General features: G+C 35.7%; 1 protein-coding gene across 4 annotated transcripts in view; it reads right to left on the reverse strand.

Annotated features, from left to right (window-relative positions):
- VPS13B (vacuolar protein sorting 13 homolog B) overlaps positions 1-19,891 on the reverse strand; it is an 890,836-nt gene that overhangs the window by 426,574 nt on the left and 444,371 nt on the right. For all 4 annotated transcript variants that reach the window (XM_066265974.1, XM_066265971.1, XM_066265975.1 and 1 more), the window contains exon 24: positions 15,962-16,182. In XM_066265974.1, the coding sequence (XP_066122071.1) occupies positions 15,962-16,182 (221 nt within the window). The remainder of the gene's footprint in view (positions 1-15,961; positions 16,183-19,891) is intronic.

Below are 19,891 nucleotides of genomic sequence, written 5' to 3' on the forward strand. Positions count from 1 at the left end.
AGAAATAAGTCTGACCGGGCAGTGGCACAGTGGATAGAGCGGAAGACCCAGGTTCGAGACCCCGAGGTCGCCAGCTTGAGCAAAGGCTCATCTGGTTTGAGCAAAAGCTCATCAGCTTGAGCCCAAGATAGCTGGCTCGAGCAAGGGGTTACTCGATCTGCTGAAGGTCTGCGGTCAAGGCACATATGAGAAAGTAATCAATGAACAATTAAGGTGTTGCAACACACAATGAAAAACTAATGATTAATGCTTCTCATCTCCTCATTCCTGTCTGTCTGTCCCTGTCTATCCCTCTCACTGACTCTCTCTCTGTCTCTGTAAAAAAATTAAATTAAATTAAATTAAAAAGAAATAAATTTGTTGTGAATCAAATTTTAAAAAATTGTTTCTTTTTCTTAAACAACAGTAACTGACAATTAGGAAAGCATAAACCAAAGAAACAAGGTTCTAAATACATCTCAGGGCATAAGGTTTATTTACTTAAGGGTTTGATGCTGCTTTATTGACACTACTTCTGATTTTATCTGTTACCATTAAGTAATTGTATATGATTAAATAATGTTCAACTACTGTCCCTTAAACTGTATTAAAACCTATGCCAATTAAAGCCACAATGAGCTACCACTACTCATCTATTAAAATGTCTAAAATGAAAAGGCCCAACCATAACAAGTACTGGAGAGAATACAGAGCAACTGAAACTCTAATTTGCTACGAATGGGAATGCAAAACTTAGAATACAGTTTGGAAATCTCAGAAAAGATGTATACCCACCAGATGATCGAGTGATTTCACTCCTAAGTGTTTTCCCAAGAAAAATAAAAGTCAGTGTCGGGCCTGGATGGTTGGCTCCGTGGATAAAGCACCAGCCTGGTATGTACCTGTTCCAGGTTAGATCCCTAGTCAGGGTATACATGAGAAGTAACCATCTGTTTCTCTCCCCTCTCTTCTCCCCCTTCTCTCTCTTTCCCCTCTCACAGCCAGTGTTTTGACTGGTTCAAGCATCAGTCCCGGGAGCTGAGGATAACTTGGTTGGTCCCACTGTCAACTCCAGACAGGGGTTGCCTGGTGGATCCCAGTCAGGGCACAAGAGGACATTTGCCTATCTCCCCTCCTCTCATATAGACTAAATATTAAAATTAAAAAAAAATAAAGGTAAATGTCTACACAAAGACCTACATAAAAATAACTTTATTTACAATAGTGCAAAACTGGGAAAAGATCTCCAATGTTCATCAATAACTGGATATAAACACAATGATACATAGCAATAAAAATAAATAAACTATGGGTTCATGAAAAACATGAATCCAAAATAATTATGCTGAATAAAAGAAGTTATACAAAAAATAGAGAAAATGAGAAACTATAACTATGATTCCATTTATATAGAATTCTAGCAAATGAAAAATTACACGACAGAATCAGTAGTTGCCTGAGATGGGGAGAAGAGGAAAGGGAAGACTACAAGGGACATAAAAACTTTGAAGATGATGGGTTTGTGCATTATCGTGATTGTGGGAATAATTTCAAAATGTACAATCTATATCAGATTAGATAATTTAAATGTGCACTTTATTATATTTAAGTTTACCTCAATATAACTTATTAAGTATCTCTTAAAATGAGCACCATCAGAGTCAGCTTTATATGGGTTATATATGAAAATAATTGATATCAGTAATATTCTAAGTATCAAATATTGACTGAGTATCAAAAATGCAACATTTTATTGTTTAAAAATTAAATTCACATACAGTTTCTCATTTCATCTAAGACCAATCAGAAAAAAAAGTCTTAATTGTATGAAAGGCTGAGATAAGCCTCAAGGCAACACATTCCTAAAAGAAAGATGGGACTTAGGTGAGTGCAAAAAGCCATTTCAGTCAAAAGAATAGTATGAGCAAAAGCCAAGTGCAGCAAATGATCAAGATATGATGTAGGTACAATGGAAAGTCTACTCAGTTAGGAATAACTTGTCTTACAGGATATAAGTAGAAAGAATCCAACAGAAAACTGTCATAAAGGCAGAAAGAAATAGAAAAACCATGGATACAAATGTCAACAGAAAACAAAGAGAAATGAAATTTCAATAAGCAATTACCAATCTGCTTCAAACACCCAAAGAATTTTGAGTGAATATGAATTAAGAAAAGCTATTTTTTTCACATGTAGGTTGTTACTAATCATTAAAACTCAGTTTGAAAAGATTTTTTTTTGCCCAAAATACTCTTTATGTAGAGCATTACACTTACACATTACACTTATCTATATCACATTTTGTGTAAAATATAAAAATAAAAATCAAGAGCTCAGAGAAATTACAAATGACTAAGTGTGAAAAGCATAAAAATCCAGTTTTGTCTGAACTCAATAATTGTGTTCTTAGACAGTAATGCCAAATTCCATTGCTTTGTGAAAACTGAACATAGCTTACAGCAACAAAACTATGAATAAACAGACAAGAAAGAAGAAAAAATCCATTGTTTCTCTAGTTCACATATACTTAAACACAAAAACGCAATGACAGTTTTGTTCTTAAGAATGCCTTAGATGAGCGTGGGCTCATCTGGTTTGAGTACAGCTCACCAGCTTGAACCCAAGGTCGCTGGCTTGAGCAAGGGGTTACTAGGTCTGCTGAAGGCCCCTGGTCAAGGCACATATGAGAAAGCAATCAATGAACAACTAAGAAGAACTGATGCAGCAAAGAAGAATTGATGCTTCTCATCTCTCTCCCTTCCTGTCTGTCTGTCCCTATCTGTCTCTCTCTCAGTCTTTGTCTCACTCACACACACACACACACACACACACACACAAATGAATGCCTTAGAAAAGAAGAAACTATATCAATTTATTGGCTGGGGAAAAATGGAAATTATATTATATTAAAGAGAGGAATCTATAGGTTCTTTAACTTTAGAAAAATACAGATTTTAAGGCCTGGAATATTAGTGTCTAAAGAGATTGAAAGACATTGAATTACTTTGGTCAAACAGTTAAGATGAAAGGTAGATTTGACAAATTTAATGCAACCTCAATCAAAATCCTAATGCCATTTTTTAAAGAAACAGAACAAAAAATTACCAGGTTTTTTTGGAACCATAAAGAAACCACAAATAGCCAAGGCAATCCTGAGGGAAAAAAAATAAAAAGAGGTATCACACTCCCTCACTTCAAATTATACCAAAGAGCCACAGAAATTAAAACAGCATGGTATTGGCAGAAAAACCCACATACAGACCAATGGAATAGACTCAAGAGCCCAGAAATAAAACCAAATATATATGGACAAATCATCTTCAACAAAGAAGCCAAAAATGCACAATATAGAAAAGAAAGCCTCTTCAATAAGTGATGCTGGGAAAATGGAAAGCCACATGCAAAAAAATGAAACTTGACTACAGTTTGTCCCCTGCACAAATATCAATTCAAAATGGATCAAAGACCTAAATAAAAGGTCTGAAACAATAAATTACATAGAAGAAAACATACGTGTTAAGCTCATGAACCTTGGCCAAAGAGAACAATTTATAAATTTAACCCCAAAGGCAAGGGAAGTAAAGGCAAAAATAAATGAATGGGACTATATCAAACTAAAAAGCTTCTGCACAGCAAAAGAAACTGACAACAAAACCAATAGGCAGCCAACCAAATGGGAGATATTTGCAAACAACAGCTCCAATAAGGGGTTAATATCCAAACATATACAAAGAACTCACAAAGCTCAGCAACAAACAAGCAAACAATCCAGTTTATAAAATGGGGAGAGAACCTAAATAGACACTTCTCCCAAAAGGAACATACAAATGGCCAATAGCTATAAGAAAGGATACTCATCTTCACTAGCTATTCAAGAAATGCAAATCAAAACTACAATGCGATACTACATCACACCTGTTAGATTGGCTATTATCAACAAGACAGGTAATAACAAGTGTTGGAGAGGCTGTGGACAAAATGGAACCCTCATTCACTGGTAGTGGGAATGTAAAGTAGCGCAACCATTATGGAAGAAAATATAGTGGTTCCTCAAAAAATTAAGAATAGAACTATCATATGATCCAGTGATACCTCTACGTACTGGATATCTACCCCCAAAGCTCAAAAACACTGGTAAGTAAAGGCACATGCACCACCATGTTCACTGTAGCATTATTCACAGTTGTCAAGACATGGAAACAACCAAAGTGTCCCTCAATAGAAGAATAGATAAACAAGATGTGGTATATATATATACAATGGAATACTACTCAGCCATAAGAAATGATGACCAATGACATTTAGGACAACATGAATGGACCTCGAGAACATTATACTGAGTGAAATAAGTAAATCAGAAAAAAACAAGAACTGTATGATTTCACACATAGGTGGGATATAAAACTGAGATTCACGGACATAGATAAAAGTGAAGTGGTTAACAGGGGGAGGAAGGTACAGAGAAGGGAGATAAAGGGAAGAGCTGGGGGGGAAGGGTGTAAAGAGGGACAAATAAAAGGTGATAGAAAATGATTTGACTTTGGGTGATGGGTATACAACATAATCACCAGTTCAAATGCTATAGAAAAGTTCACCTGAAACCTATGTACTCTTATTGATTAATGTCACCCTGTTAAATTTCATTTCCTAAATAGAATTTTAAGAAAAAAAAGATTTTTAAAAAAATAAAAAATATAAAAAAAGAGTTGATGGAATCATTCCTAGTGGGAAAAAAAAACTCTTGAGTATTCAACCAGGTTAAATATTTACTGTGTCCAAGGCCCTTAAATGGCAATGAGCTCTAGAAGCAAGCACAGTACTTTAGGTCTCTATAGTTGATTTAAAGAATTACAATGTTGGACATAACAATAAACTTTCTCTGGGCCAGCCCTACATATAGAACTGGCACTATATTTTAAAATATATAAACTACTTGAAGCCTCTGTGTTTGGGCAATAGTTAACCAAAGTAATGAACATGGGTCAACACTTACCATGTCACTTTAATGAAAAAACAAAAGAATAGGATGAATTTAAGTAGGAATTATTTCTCTGAAATGAAATTGAGAAGCTTACACAGGGACTACAGTTAAAAGTTCACAAAGCTTCTGATTATATATGCAAAGGTTACTGCTGGGTGTTTACACTGTTCTGGGGAAAAGGCTGACTGATAGTTTTTATCAGATATGCAAAGATGTCCAAGGCACAAAATAAAGACAAAAAGTAGTGTCCTTCATGAAAATACAAACAAAAGCAGATGAATTAAGAGCAACTATTAAGAAACAGAAACAGTAAAATTAATTTTAGGATCCTATATACATGTGGCTGTTTGTACATGGTCAAAAAATTAGGGGATCAAGAAACGTGCAGATACTCCAGTACTTTAAGTCTTTTGTATAGTGGGTTTTCACCAATGAAATAAAAAGTTGGTTTTGCATCTCATCTGCATAATTGAACTTTCTTTGACTTGATTGCTTTTCTGATGTTCTTGTTTAACAAAAAAGATCAAATGTTTCTTTTTTTATCACTTCATATTCATTTTGAAATATCCCCTTATTTTTGTGAGCAGTATGTTTTATGGACTCATAATACTTTCTCATAAGGTAGGATAACTAGAAAATAAAGACAGACATAGATATATTTCACTAAGTAGGATTAAACATTTTTGGCAACAGTCTATAAAGTTTAAAGACAACTGACTACACTACAGATACAGGGTTTTTATTTAGACAGTAAAAGGGAAGTTCTTCAAAATGCTAAGAAATTTAACAGAAAACTGGGTAAAAGATAAGAATTATCAATTCATAAAAGAGCAAATTAACTGGTTAATAAATTCAAAATTTCTCAATCTTATTAGAATCAGGAGAATACAAATTAATGCAAACAACATGAATTGTTAACTCACAAAAAGCAAACTCAATGCCCAATAAACATTTGAAAAGATGCTCAAACATCTGGTTTCATTTCCCTTCAGCATGAAGCACTTCCTTTAAGATTCCTTGTAGCTCAGTTGTATTGCTGATAGATTCTTTTATGTAAAAACATCTTTATTTAGACTTTGTTCATAAAAGTTATACGTTTTACTTAAAATTCTGGATTAAAAGGCTTTAATTTTTTCACAATTTAAAAATGTTGCTATTCTGCCTCTTGTTTCTGAGTAAGCTAAAAATCAAATCCCGGTTCTCTTGTATGTAATGCATCATTTTTTTCTCATGATACTTTCAAGGTTTGCTCTTAATCTGTGGCTTTCAACAGTTGGATTATAATGTGTGTAGGCATTGCTTTTTTGGTGTGTTTATCTTATTCATCTTTGTCTCCTTCATTTCTGGCTTACATGTAGTACTCAATAAATATTCATTGAATTCACTTGGGGAACAAAAATCAAGTCATCGTTTGTAATTTTGACAGAATCCCGAGAGTATGAAAGCATATGCTTAAAACAATTACTCACAATGAAGAGGTTTATTTGGATTCTCATGTTATATCATTAAAATTGAGAGGTTAATCTGGCACACTAGGAGATAAAAATGTATTAACTCCCTACCAAATCTGCAAGTACACATTGATTTTTCAAGGTGTTATGTTTTGTGGCTTCCTATTCTTTCAGGGATAAGTACTACATTCCACCAGGGATGGAAGAGTGTCTCTCAGCCCATTTTATGAAGAGTGTCTCTCATTTTATACCAGAATCTATATAAACTAACAAAACAGCATTTGTATAGCATCTCAAAATTGAAAAAGTTTTTTTTTTTCTTTTTTTTTTGCATTTTTCTGAAGCTGGAAACGGAGAGACAGTCAGACTCCCGCATGCGCCCGACCGGGATCCACCAGGCACGCCCACCAGGGGCGAAGCTCTGTCCACCAGGGGGCGATGCTCTGCCCATCTTGGGGCGTCAGTCTGCCACAATCAGAGCCATTCTAGCGCCTGAGGCAGAGGCCACAGAGCCATCCCCAGCGCCCGGGCCATCCTTGCTCCAATGGAGCCTTGGCTGCGGGAGGGGAAGAGAGAGACAGAGAGGAAGGCGCGGCGGAGGGGTGGAGAAGCAAATGGGCGCTTCTCCTGTGTGCCCTGGCCGGGAATCGAACCCGGGTCCTCCGCACGCTAGGCCAACGCTCTACCGCTGAGCCAACCGGCCAGGGCTGAAAAAGTTTTTTTCATAAATATCTCAGTTAAACTTCTCAAAACCTTGTGATTGATCGATTTTGTTGATGGCAGCTGGTAACGATTTAACAGAAGTTGGTTTGTGAGGTATTATCAAGAAGATAAAGTAAAATTAAGTGAATAGATGAGAATTGTTAAATTTTAAGTGAAAAGGGGTTTTCAGGACATGAGATTCATTCACTTTCATTTCATTCTCAAACTAAGATCTTTGGTATCTGGGGAGCAGCAGCAAGGAAGCCCGGGGAGGCAGGTGATGGGAGGAAGATACAAAGGGAGGAAGGAGACAGAAATATATACATCAGGCCTAACATAAACTGTTTAATTATTTGCTTAGAACTTGTTTGTACTTAACAAAATCTGAGTTTAGTTTCAAACAAGGTAAACATCTAAAGAAGATATCCCAGAGATCTAGATTTGAGCTACAGTACTACCTTTAATAATTCCAGATAAATTACATTATTGTGCTTCTCAAAAGTAAAAGAAAAAATGCTTTAAAATTCCTAACAGTGGAGTTCTAGGATAAAACAACGGTAACAGAATTTGTTTTCACCTGGATGGCTATGGGTAGCCAAAATATATAGAGTAGGATAACTCTCCCAAAGCTTTAGTGATCTTTCTTGCCTCCCTAAAGTATAAGATCTCTGGAAGACAACTTCAAACAGCAGTGAGCTGTTGACCATACAGAGATTAAGCTACTAGTATACATAAACTATGAATAATATTTTCTATTATCTCCAAAAAGTCCCTCATATCCCTTTGTAATCTGTTCTCCCCATAACACCCTTCTCCTTCCCTTTCCCTGCCTTGACTCAGACAACAAGGAACCTGTTCTCTGTCATAATGTAGTAGTTTGCACATTCTAACATTTTATATGAATGAAATTATTCAGTAAGTACTCTTTTTGGTCTGACTTCCTTCACTCAGCATAATGATTGCAATATTCATCCAAGAGATATTGTAGCATCTTCTCAATAATTCAGTCTTTTTAGGGCAGAGTAGATTTACATAGTATATATATAGGCCACATTTCAATTATTCACATATTGATGAACTTTGAGTTGTGTTCAGTTTTGGGCTAAACAAGAAAAAAGCTGCTAAATGCGTCTGTGTAAAAGTCTCTGTGTTGATATACAGTTTTGTTTCTCTAAGGAAATACTTAGGGAGGAATAGCTGGCTGGTATGCTAAGTGCATGCTGCTGTTGTTCTTTCAGGAATTTCTAAGTTGTTTCCAAAGTTGCTACCAAAAGTAGGAATGTAAAAGAGTTCAAGCTGGTTCTCAATATTCAGTCCTTTTAATTTTAGGCAATCTAATAGCTGTAATGGTGATATGTCTTCATACTGTTTTTTCCTGATGAATATATTGTACATCTTTTTTTTTTTTTTCTGTATTTTTCTAGAGCCGGAAATGGGGAGAGACAGTCAGACAGACTCCCGCATGCGCCCGACAGGGATCCACCCGGCACGCCCACCAGGGGGCGACGCTCTGCCCCTCCGGGGCGTCGCTCTGTTGAAACCAGAGCCACTCTAGCGCCTGGGGCAGAGGCCAAGGAGCCATCCCCAGCGCCCAGGCCATCTTTGCTCCAGTGGAGCCTCGGCTGCGGGAGGGGAAGAGAGAGACAGAGAGGAAGGAGAGGAGGAGGGGTGGAGAAGCAGATGGGCGCTTCTCCTGTATGCCCTGGCCGGGAATCGAACCCGGGACTTCTGCACGCCAGGCTGATGCTCTACCACTGAGCCAACCAGCCAGGGCCTCATCTTTTCATGCCCTTATTGACCAGTCACCTATCTTACATAGTGAGTGTCTGTTGAAATCTCTTCCCCAGTATCTATCTTCATGTTCTTTTATTTATTGTTGTTTCAACTGATTACACAGAAAAGATTCTTTAACTATTCTGGACAACAGTTTGATAAATGTGTTGCAATTACTTTCTCCAAGTGTGCTTTCTGCTATCTTACTATGTCTTTCAAAGAGAAAATGTTTAAAAACTTGATTACACCCTGTGTCTTTGAGTCTTCCAATCTATGAACCTGTATCTCTCTCGCAATTCTTTGTGGTTTTCAGGGTAGAACTCTTGGACTCTGTTAGAGTCATTTGCTCATGTTCCTTGGCACTACTGTAAATGCAATTGATCTCATTCCATTTTCCAATTGTTTGCTGCGAGTACATAAACATACAATTGAGTTTTACACATTAATCTTGTCTCCTGTGACACTGATAAATTTATTAGTTCTAGTAATAGTCTCTTAGAGCCCTCGGGAATGTACTTTAAAATACAGGGTTAGGCAAAAGTAGGTTAACAGTTATTTGGAATAAGCTGTTTTGCATACTCACAACTGTAAACCTACTTTTGCCATGCACTGTATTTCATCATATGCAAATAGTAAAAATTTTACTTATTTTCTTATTTTTACAACTTTGATTTCTTTTGCCTCGTTTATTGCAATGGCTAGGAAGTCCAGTATGATATAGAACAGGTGGTGAAAGTAGTCATTCAGGGCATTTTCTTGATCTCAGTGGGAAACAAATCAGTATTTTACCATTAAGTATGATATATCCTTTCTCATATATGTCCTATATCAGTTAGTAAAAGTTCTCTACTACTTATAATTTACTGAGTTTTTATCACAAATGGTTGTTAAATTTTGTCCAATGTTTTATGTGTACCTATTGAGATTATATAATTTTCTCCATTGTTTTAATAACATGATGGATTGATAAAATGAATTTTAAATACTGAACTAAATTAAATTTCTAAGAGAAATCCTAATTGATACTTGTGTTATCTTTTTATTATATTAATTTTCTAATATTTGGTTAAGAATTTTCATGAGGTAAATTGATTTGTAATTCTTTCTTTTGTAAAGCCTTTTTCAGGATTATTTTAAAAAGGATTATGCTGCTTCATAAAACATGATGGGCAGAAACCATTCATTTTTCTTCTTTTTTATTTTTAAGATTTTATTCATTTTAGAGAAGGGAGAGAGAGAGAGAGAGCGCATGCGTGCTAGGGGAGGAGGAACAGGAAGCATCAACTCCCGTATGCGCCTTGACCAGGCAAGCCCAAGGTTTCGAACCGGTGACCTCTGCATTCCAGGTGGATGCTTTATCTACTGTGCCACCACAGGTCAGGCAGAAACCCTTCATCCTTTACTTTTGGAAAAAATGGTTAAAAAACCTATGGAAAATTTTTTGATGTCAAAATATCATTTAAAAGCTATATAGGAGTTTTCGGATTTCCTGTATCTTGTATCATTTTTGTAAAGTTGTTTTTTAATAGAAATTTTTATTTCATCTAAATTGTTGCATTTGTTGGTTTATTTGTTCACCAGCCTCTCATTATGCTTTTAATGTCTGTTGATCTGTGGTGATAACCTCCCCTTAATTCCTGACACCGGTGGTTTGTACTCTCTCCCTTTTTACTCTTCCAGTCACCTCTGCTCTTTATTATTCTCTTCCTTTTACTTACTTTGGGTTTAACTTCTTACCTTAGCTTTCTAAAATGGAACTTTAAGTGGATGATTTAAGCCCTTTCTATTTTTCTTTCTTTTTTTTCTATCTTTCTAATATAAGTACTTAAATTTATGTTGCCCTAAAAACACTGCTTTAGCTGTATACACTTTTGTCATTCAACCAAATACTTTGTAATGTCCAAGTGATTTTGTCTTTGATTCATATATTATTTTAAAACATGTTATTTAATGTCCAGATAATTTATTATTAATTTTCAATATAATTTGACTGTGGTTAGATAATATACTATATTAATCTTGATCCTTGATGGATATTGTGCTGTAAACATCAATTAGATTAAAGTGAGTTATTAGCGTTTTTCATATTTTCTATATTTCTAACTATTTATTTGTATTTAGTGGTTTCACAGATTATTGAGAAACATGTTATAAATATTTCCTAATATGACTGTGGTAGTATGTAGTTATTCATATCTTCTTATCTTCAATTATTTATCTTTCATCTAGTTATTTTATAAAAACACTGAGAGAAATGGTATAAAATTTTCCTGCTATGATTATCATATTTTTCCATTAAATCTGTTCCTTTTTTGTTTCATGTCTCTCTTTACTTCTGGGAATACTCTTTTTATTTGATGCAAAATAAGCAAGCCAAGCCTTATTACACTGTTCGTGTAGTATATTTTTTTCTTATGCATTTATTTATACTGTTTCTTTATATTTTGAATGTTTCCCTTTAACAGTCTTGTTTTTTTCCCCCACTCTTTAAATCTTGTCCTTTTAATAGGAATAGTTGGGTCAAGGATGAACAGATCTTTCCTTTAAAGGTTTAGATAGTAAATACTATAGGCCTTGTAGGCCGTACAATCCACTGTTGCTACTACTTAAATATGCAGTTGTAGCATGACAGCAACTTTGGAAAACATGTAAAAAATGAGTGTCTCCGAATTTGGCCCACAGACCTTAGCTGCAAACTCCTGTGTGAATACTCCTAGTTCAGATCATTAACATTTAATGTGTTCATTGATAAAGTCTGTTTGGCCCCTATGATTTTAGCTTCTTTTTCTGATTCTATCCTCTGTTTTTTTGTAACTCTGTTACCATTTCTTGACTTCTTTAGATATATCTTTAATACTTCATTTTAATTAATCTATTGGCTTTGGCTCCATCTGTTTATATTTTTGCACATTTTCTAGTAGTTATTCTACAAGGTTAACTTATTTATGTATATATATACACACATATGCATATATACATATATACATATAAATACTATATATAAACTTTCACAGTCTACTTAAGTTTATATTTTCCACTTGGCATGCAACCATACAGGCCCCTTTAGCCCATTGTTTCCCCCACCAACCTTAATTATTTTCTTAGCACGGGTAGTTAATTATTAATAAAGGGAGCAAATGGAATCAGACATTAAGCCTAGTTGACAAGGGACCTTCCTAGTATAACTAGGAAGCTGTAGCATCATAGCCTCCCCAGGCCATAGCTTCACCCTCTGCTGAAGGGACTTGATCCCTGAGTGGGCTGGAAGAATCAGCTTTCCAATCTCCCATAGGGACAACCCAGTAGCTAAGATTATGGGGGGGGGGGGTAAAACAGTAGGAGAAATTCCTTTGTTGGGCACAAGGCGGCACGGGGGAAGAAAGCACATGCTAGGTAGAAGTCAGATGACGATGCAGAGCTTTGAGGCTGCAGTAGGAGCCAACATAGCAACCATAAAGAGGAGGAGCCTAGCCTAGGAAAACCCAAAAAAGGGATTGCATAGAGGGAGGGGCAGCAAAAGCCCCAGAAGAATCAGGAAGAAGATTGGTTAGTTTGAAAGAAAGCTTATCTCTTCTCAATCCCAAGGATATATATATATATCAAAGCTTAACAAAGACCAGAGGCATTCATTTGTTGATTCGCACTTTCTGAAGCATAGGCCCAGGTGAGCCTTGGCAGCAGACATAAAGAAGTGGAATGAGACACAGAGAAGTTCTACATCTCTCGGTCTTGGCCCTCTTGGGCCTGTCAGGTGTGGATCTAAGGCCGCAGAAACTGAATTTCTTGCACAGGGAGACAGAGCTGAGTCACCTGGTGGTGGATGAGACCTTGGGCACCTGGGGCAGCCCTTTGTTTCTGCTCCAGTAAATACTGTCACTATGCCTCCAAGTCCCCCTATGCCTGGGTCCCCAAAATTCATTTCTCAAGACTCTGTGGAAGAAACTTATTTCTACTGGCAACAATTTGGTTGTCTTATATATCACATCTACAAAATTGAAAGTCCCAGCAGATGTTATACATTTTGGTTTCCATTGTCATATACATTTTTAAAAACTAAGAATATTTATGAAGCTATTTATTATTTCTGTTGGATTTTTCCTTTATATTCATCTGGTATCATTATCCTTCACCCTGAAGAACTTCCTTTAGTATTTCTTGTAGAGAAGCGGTGCTGGTGACAAATTCTCATTTCCCTTAATCTCCAGTGTCGTTATTTCACTTTGATTTCTGTGGGATATCTTCACTGGCTTGACAGTTCGTTTTTCTGTTAGCACTTTAAAGACACTGCTCCACTGTCTTCTATCCTCTACAGTTTTAACGAGGAATCTGTATTCATTCAAATTTCTGTAAACCTATATATAATGTCTTCTTGTAGCTGCTTTCAAGATGTCTAAAAGGTTTAACATTGTTTTTCAGTATTTGAATCACAATGTGTCCAAGCATGTTTTACTTTGACTTTATTGTCAACGATGAACATTCTCAGAAGTGGGTGAACTTCATGAATATGTAAAAGCCTATGTCTTTTTAAAGTTTGGGAATTTGAGAAGTTTTCTGCAATTATTTGTTCATTTTTTTCCTGCCCTAATCCTTTCCCTTACTCCTGGAATTCCAATTACACATTAATAGAATATTTTGTCTCATAGCCACTGAGGCTCTAATCTTTTTGTAAGTACGTTTTTTTCTTTGCTGTTTTTCAAATTCACTAATTTCTATACTCCATGCACAAGTTCACTGATTTTTTTCCTCTGTCATATGAAGGCTACCTCTAAGCACATATGGTATATAGTTTTTCTCTTTCAGATATTGCATTTTCTATTTGAAATTCTCTTTGATTCTTTTTATACTTTCCATTTCTCCATTGAAAATTCTTACCTTTATTCATTCAATATACTTTTCTTTACACTTCATGAAAAAAAAAGTGTTAATAGCTGCCTTAAAGGTTTTTTTAATTCAATTATTTTTAAACCAATTGGATATATTCATTTATGTTGTTAGTTTTGCTTCCCCCCCCCCCCCCCAGACTATAGAGAAATAATTAGTGAGATGAATGGGATGTTGTGGGATTCTTCTACCAGGCTAGAACTGGATCCCTTATGCTTTCCTTTTTAACAGCTTCTATGATCAAGGATGTAAAGGAGGTGAGTCTGTCTCTCTACAATCTGTTTGCTAGAGATGCCATACAAAAGTATCATCAACTGGGAGGCTTAAAACAACAAAAATTTGTTTCATAGTTTTGGAAGTTAGAGTCCCTAATCAAGGAGCAGCAGACCATCCTCCCTCTGAGACTCTGAGCAGAATCCATTCCTTTATTTCCTTGCTTCTGGTGGTAACCAGCAGTCCAGCTGAATTAGTTTAATCTCTGCCTCCATTTCACATGGCACTCTTTCCACATGTCTTCACATTGCCTCTCCTCTGCGTGTGTCTACATCTAAATTACCCATTTTTATAAGGAAATCAGTCACATTGGATTAGTGCCTACCCTCATAACCTCATTTTAACGTGATTACCTCTGTAATGACCCTATTACCAGATAAGGTCACATACTGAAGTACTGTGGGTTAGGAATTCAACATATCTTTTAAAAGGGACACAATTCAACCCATAACAATTTCCCTTCCTCTTGGAAATGTTTTTAAGCTAATATCAGCAATAGCATTCAGGGAATAATCTATGAAAGGGTATGAAATTCCATAACTATCTTCTCCTATACCACTGTGGGTCATAAAAGAATGGCAATGCACTTTTATAATATATAGCGTTGTCAATATATAGCAGGTGTAATGTTTTAATGTTCTTGACATGCACAAATAACTATAAAAATTAAACCAAACTATACAGTATCCAGTGCAGAGTAGGGCAAAAGTAAAGACAGGAGGATGACATCAGTAAGGAGGCTCTATAAAATATAGTAATAGCTGAACTCACTTTAAAAAATATACTTTAGGCCCTGGCCGGTTGGCTCAGCGGTAGAGCGTAGGCCTGGCATGCGGGGGACCCAGGTTCGATTCCCGGCCAGGGCACATAGGAGAAGCGCCCATTTGCTTCTCCACCCCCAACCCCCTCCTTCCTCTCTGTCTCTCTCTTCCCCTCCCGCAGCCAAGGCTCCATTGGAGCAAACATGGCCCGGGTGCTGGGGATGGCTCCTTGGCCTCTGCCCCAGGCGCTAGAGTGGCTCTGGTCACGGCAAAGCAATGCCCCGGAGGGGCAGAGCATCGCCCCCTGGTGTACAGAGCGTCGCCCCTGGTGGGCATGCCGGGTGGATCCCGGTCAGGTGCATGTGGGAGTCTGTCTGTCTCTCCCCATTTCCAGCTTCAGAAAAGGAAAAAAAAAAAAAAAAAAAAAAAAAAAAAAAAAAAAAAATATATATATATATATATATATATATATATATATATATACTTAAACTAGCTTATAAGCATGAATAGCGGGATAAACAGATTTATCAATATTGACCTCTTAGATTCAATAATATTCTAAAAAGTATTTTAAAAATAAAATTTCAATTAGCATCCAACACTGATAAGCTATGTAAAAAACACACTACAGTCTGCTTGAAGTCCAAAAACAAGAATTAAGTTCTATGCTATTAATAATTTGCACAAACATCAGTAATTCAAATTCATATTAAATTATAAAACTGGAGAATACAATGTTTGACCTACACCAACTAAAATGCTATGAGATTAACAAAATGCCTTATTAAAATAGTAAACAGTAATTTAAAAAATACATTACATGTTAAGTGTAATAATATGATAGAAAATTACATTTGATCACTTCAGTAGCCTCTAAGCAGTTCATCACTGTTTAAAAACCTTACATCTGCAACTGATTTCATTCCATCCGCCAAAAGATGCATTTATGCTGCCACCATTACATTTTTAGAAGAGTTTAAATTACAAAACTTGAGAGAGCTTCAAAGCAACTTCTAATCTAACCATTCTGATCTTGATGTCCTTGTTAAAATAATTTAGGACACTTAATAGAAAAGAAATCCTGCAACGAAATGGATAACAATTGTTCTTAAGTCATATTATTTTAAATTTCCTTTCATATGTAAATCAAACATACCAACCTGGGGGTTCGAACATTTTATCTCAAGTAACTCGAGGTCAACATGGAGACAGACAACAAATGAATGTCTTGTATCAGGTGCTGTAGCGAGTAGTTTTTGAGATGTAACAGCTAGAGTAGAGGTACAACCCATAGGATCCACTAGGCAAAGTGTCACTTGTTTTCCAAAAAGAGTATATATGCTGAAATGATGCAAGCTGATAGTCCAAGGAAAAGCATCACCTGACAAATGGGACAAAAGAGGGTAGGGAGACACACATACAAAAATGTAGTTGTCACTTGATAGTAAGTTGTATATAGTATAAATCTGAATTATAAAACATTTAATATGGTATCATTAAAAGCGAAGATAGTATCCGTTGTTTAGTAATGTGCTAAACAATTTGCAGACTACATTAAGTTACTTCTAAAATTGTTGATATTTGTATTTATAACTTACAACTATATCAATAATTATTATACATACATTATAAAACATACAAAATAGAAACAAAGGAAATAAGATAAAAATATAAATAGAAGATATAACTTCCTCTTCCTTTAACCCAGTGGTCAGCAAACTACGGCTGGCTAGCCACATGCTCACTCAACTCCTGCGTGAATCGCGTGCGCCTCCCCCGTGCTGCGTATCCTGTGGCCTGACACACGGACACCTCAGCGTGCACCTGTGTGCCTGCATGTGGTCTTTTGCGGTAGAGCCACACGCAAAGGACCAAAGAGCTGCATGTGGCTTGCGAGCCACGGTTTGCCAACCACTGCTTTAATTGAATAAGTTGTATCGTGAAATTGCTAGGGATGTATACACTATATCTAGACATCACAGAGAATGTTAAATCAGGAAAATGCAGTGATCTTTGCATGGACTGAAGGGGATCACAGATCTGGCTATGGAATGAGAGACGAAAGAATAAACAATCTCCTGTGGTCTGTTTGCCCACCTGCACCACAATCATGGGAGCGTACATTTAAAATACAGACTCCAGGCCTCACTTCAGCCCAAGTTAATGAGAATATTTGGTGGTAAGAACCACGAGACAGTCTAGTACCTTCCCTTGGTGATGCTCATATTTAATATGTTATTTTAAAGTAAAATATACTTCATCAAAAATATAAGCAGTTATAAGTAAAGTTCAGGATTAAGAGCAAAATTCCTTTTTTTCTTTTATACAATTTTCTTTTATTTGATTAATATATGTTTGTCAGATAAAACCATCTTTTTTATTGTGGCTATAGAAAAAGTACTTGGTGAAATAATTTTCAAGTGTAATCAGATTAAAATATTTATAAGCTCTTATTACTGTGATGCCAATTTAACAGAAAATGTTTCTTGTAACTTGTATTTTTGACTTTGTGATTCCACTAGTAGCTATAATTATAGACTGCACACTATAGACTTCTTTAAGTAACTCAATTATTTTAAAACAAATAAAAATATTTTCTTTCTAATTAAAAAGATACTCCTAACTCATTAAATATAACTTAGAAAATATATGAAAGCTAAGAATCAAAACCAGTCTTAATCTACCTTGCACTCTGTCTTTCCCAAAAATAAGCACTATTAACACTATTTTATTTTGGTGAAGTCCCCCCTTGACATTGGGTTGAACATGCCCACACAGAATTAGAACCAGAATCACACTGTACTTTTAGTTTTATGTTATTTTTCAGTGAAAAAAAAAGAAAAATGTGAATTACCAAGCAGGTTATACTATTAATGTATATATTAAAGAAAGCTAAATATGCATTTGTGTCATGACAGGTGATACTCAATGAATGCTACAAGGCAGATTCTCAACATGCAAAATATCATGATCAAATATAGTTAGTAAAATTAAAATCAGTTACTTTGAACTTAAGACTTGGATAATAAATCTGGCTACACAGTAGTCTACAATGTCTTAAATGGAAACAATGCAAACTGCATAAAAACAGGTGATCAGCACTGTGGCAATCTGCCTGTGCTCAGACTGAAAATATTATGCCACCAGGAAAGAATGACAGACTTTAAATCATCTGTGACTAATCACAAAATTATTTTAAAAACTATACAAAGTTCTCTATTTACAAAATAAGGTCTTTGCCAAATTTGTCTTAAAATATTTTGGGATGATTTGAAGTTACACGTTATTTAAAACTGGTAGTGAGCTATATAGAGTTTTCAAATTTTATATTATACAAAAAATGCTAAATGGTGGCTATGTTGGATGAACAACACATTTAAATTTGTTAAATTAAAAAGAAATCCCAAATGATGATATTGTCTCAGATACAAGACTCTGCTTCTACTTTGGAATGGGACCAATTGATAGAAATTGGGAATACCACATTGTAAGTCTTATAAGAATCCTTTAAATTAATGCTTTATGTTCATTTATTTAGCATGCAGGTGTCTTTGAAAAAGCACCCTCTACCTAGAACCAGGATGGCAAACCTTTTCATAAAACCGCCCACTTTTGCAGTGCTGGTCAACCTGGTCCCTCCCACCCAATAGTTGGCATTCCAGCTTTCATGGTGGGCCAATCGCAGTGCCGTTTGGTTGCTCCGCTATGGCCCACCATGAAACATGGAATGCCCACTAGTGGGCGGGAAGGCCAGGTTGACCAGCACTGCAAAAGTGGGCGGTTTTTATAAAAAGGTTCGCCATCACGGACCTAGAAGATAAGGTCTTAACATGTAATGAAAAAATTTTCCACAATTAAACATTATGTAAAATGACTATCAAAACACAATTCATTAATTGCACAAACATTCCATTAACACACAAATACATCCATATGCACAAAATAAAAACATTTAATCTATTTATAAGAAGGACAACATAATGTTCTAGAGACTCCCAAAAATATGTTCAGACATCCATGACAGGCCAAAACAATGTACTAATCTGAAACCTTCAAGATTAAGATATTTTTCTTTAATTGAAAAGTACTAATGCAATAACATGTATCTTTTAGAGAAATAACTGCTGGCATAATTAAGAAATTTTCAAACTGTCTAAAGCAGGGGTCTCAAACTCCCGGCCCGCCAAACAATTTTGTGCGGCCCGCAGACTAATCCACGAAGTTCAAAATATTTTGGATAAAATTAAGTAAGCCTAGGGGCTTACTTGTATTTTTCATTTCTCTAGCATCCTAGCTAGATATTAGCTTAGTTAACAGCAGTTGTGATGCGAACTACAGTTTCTGGTCGTTTTGTGACACTGAGTAAACTGCATGTACGATTGTGCTTGTTGTACTGATTTTTTTTTGTTTTCAACTGCAGTGAGAAAAGTGTTGCGTAACAGTTGCCTTTTGTAGACCTAGTGTGGCCCACATGCTGAGTTGAGTTTGAGACCCCTGGTCTAAAGAACAAGAAAAAATAAAAACAAAGCGAGAAGACTGAGAATTCCATTTGTATAAAAATCTGTGAACCCTCTACATTATCAACAGGGGAAAATATCAATAAAATAATTGTCAAAATGATAACCTAAACACTGATATAATTCAGATAAAATGTGAAAAAATGAATATTACAGAGCTTTGGAACTAAATAAAGAAAAAAATTTATAGAGATTATATATCATGTGCTATAATGTGTCAACAATGGGTGACAGATTCACTAGATAATATTAAAGTACAACTGAGCAATTTTAGAAAAATAATATAGTATGAATTTCCTTACATTCGATCACGTTACTGATGCTGCAAAACAATAGAGGAGAGGACAAAGGAGATACCAAGTTTTTCATTGCTTTTAGAACCTTAGTCATTAAATATTTTAAGAAAGAAATAAAGCCTTCCTTTTCTCCCTAATTTTTTCCCTTATGTTCCACAATCCAGTAAGACTCGGGCAGGTTATTTCAAATATGAAAGAGTGTAATCAAGAATATTTTTCTATATGTTATGAGGGTTAATATTTTTAGAGACTAGATACACTACACTTCACAAATATA

Source organism: Saccopteryx bilineata, chromosome 3 (genome assembly GCF_036850765.1).
Source record: "Saccopteryx bilineata isolate mSacBil1 chromosome 3, mSacBil1_pri_phased_curated, whole genome shotgun sequence".
Taxonomy (NCBI): Eukaryota; Metazoa; Chordata; class Mammalia; order Chiroptera; family Emballonuridae; genus Saccopteryx; species Saccopteryx bilineata.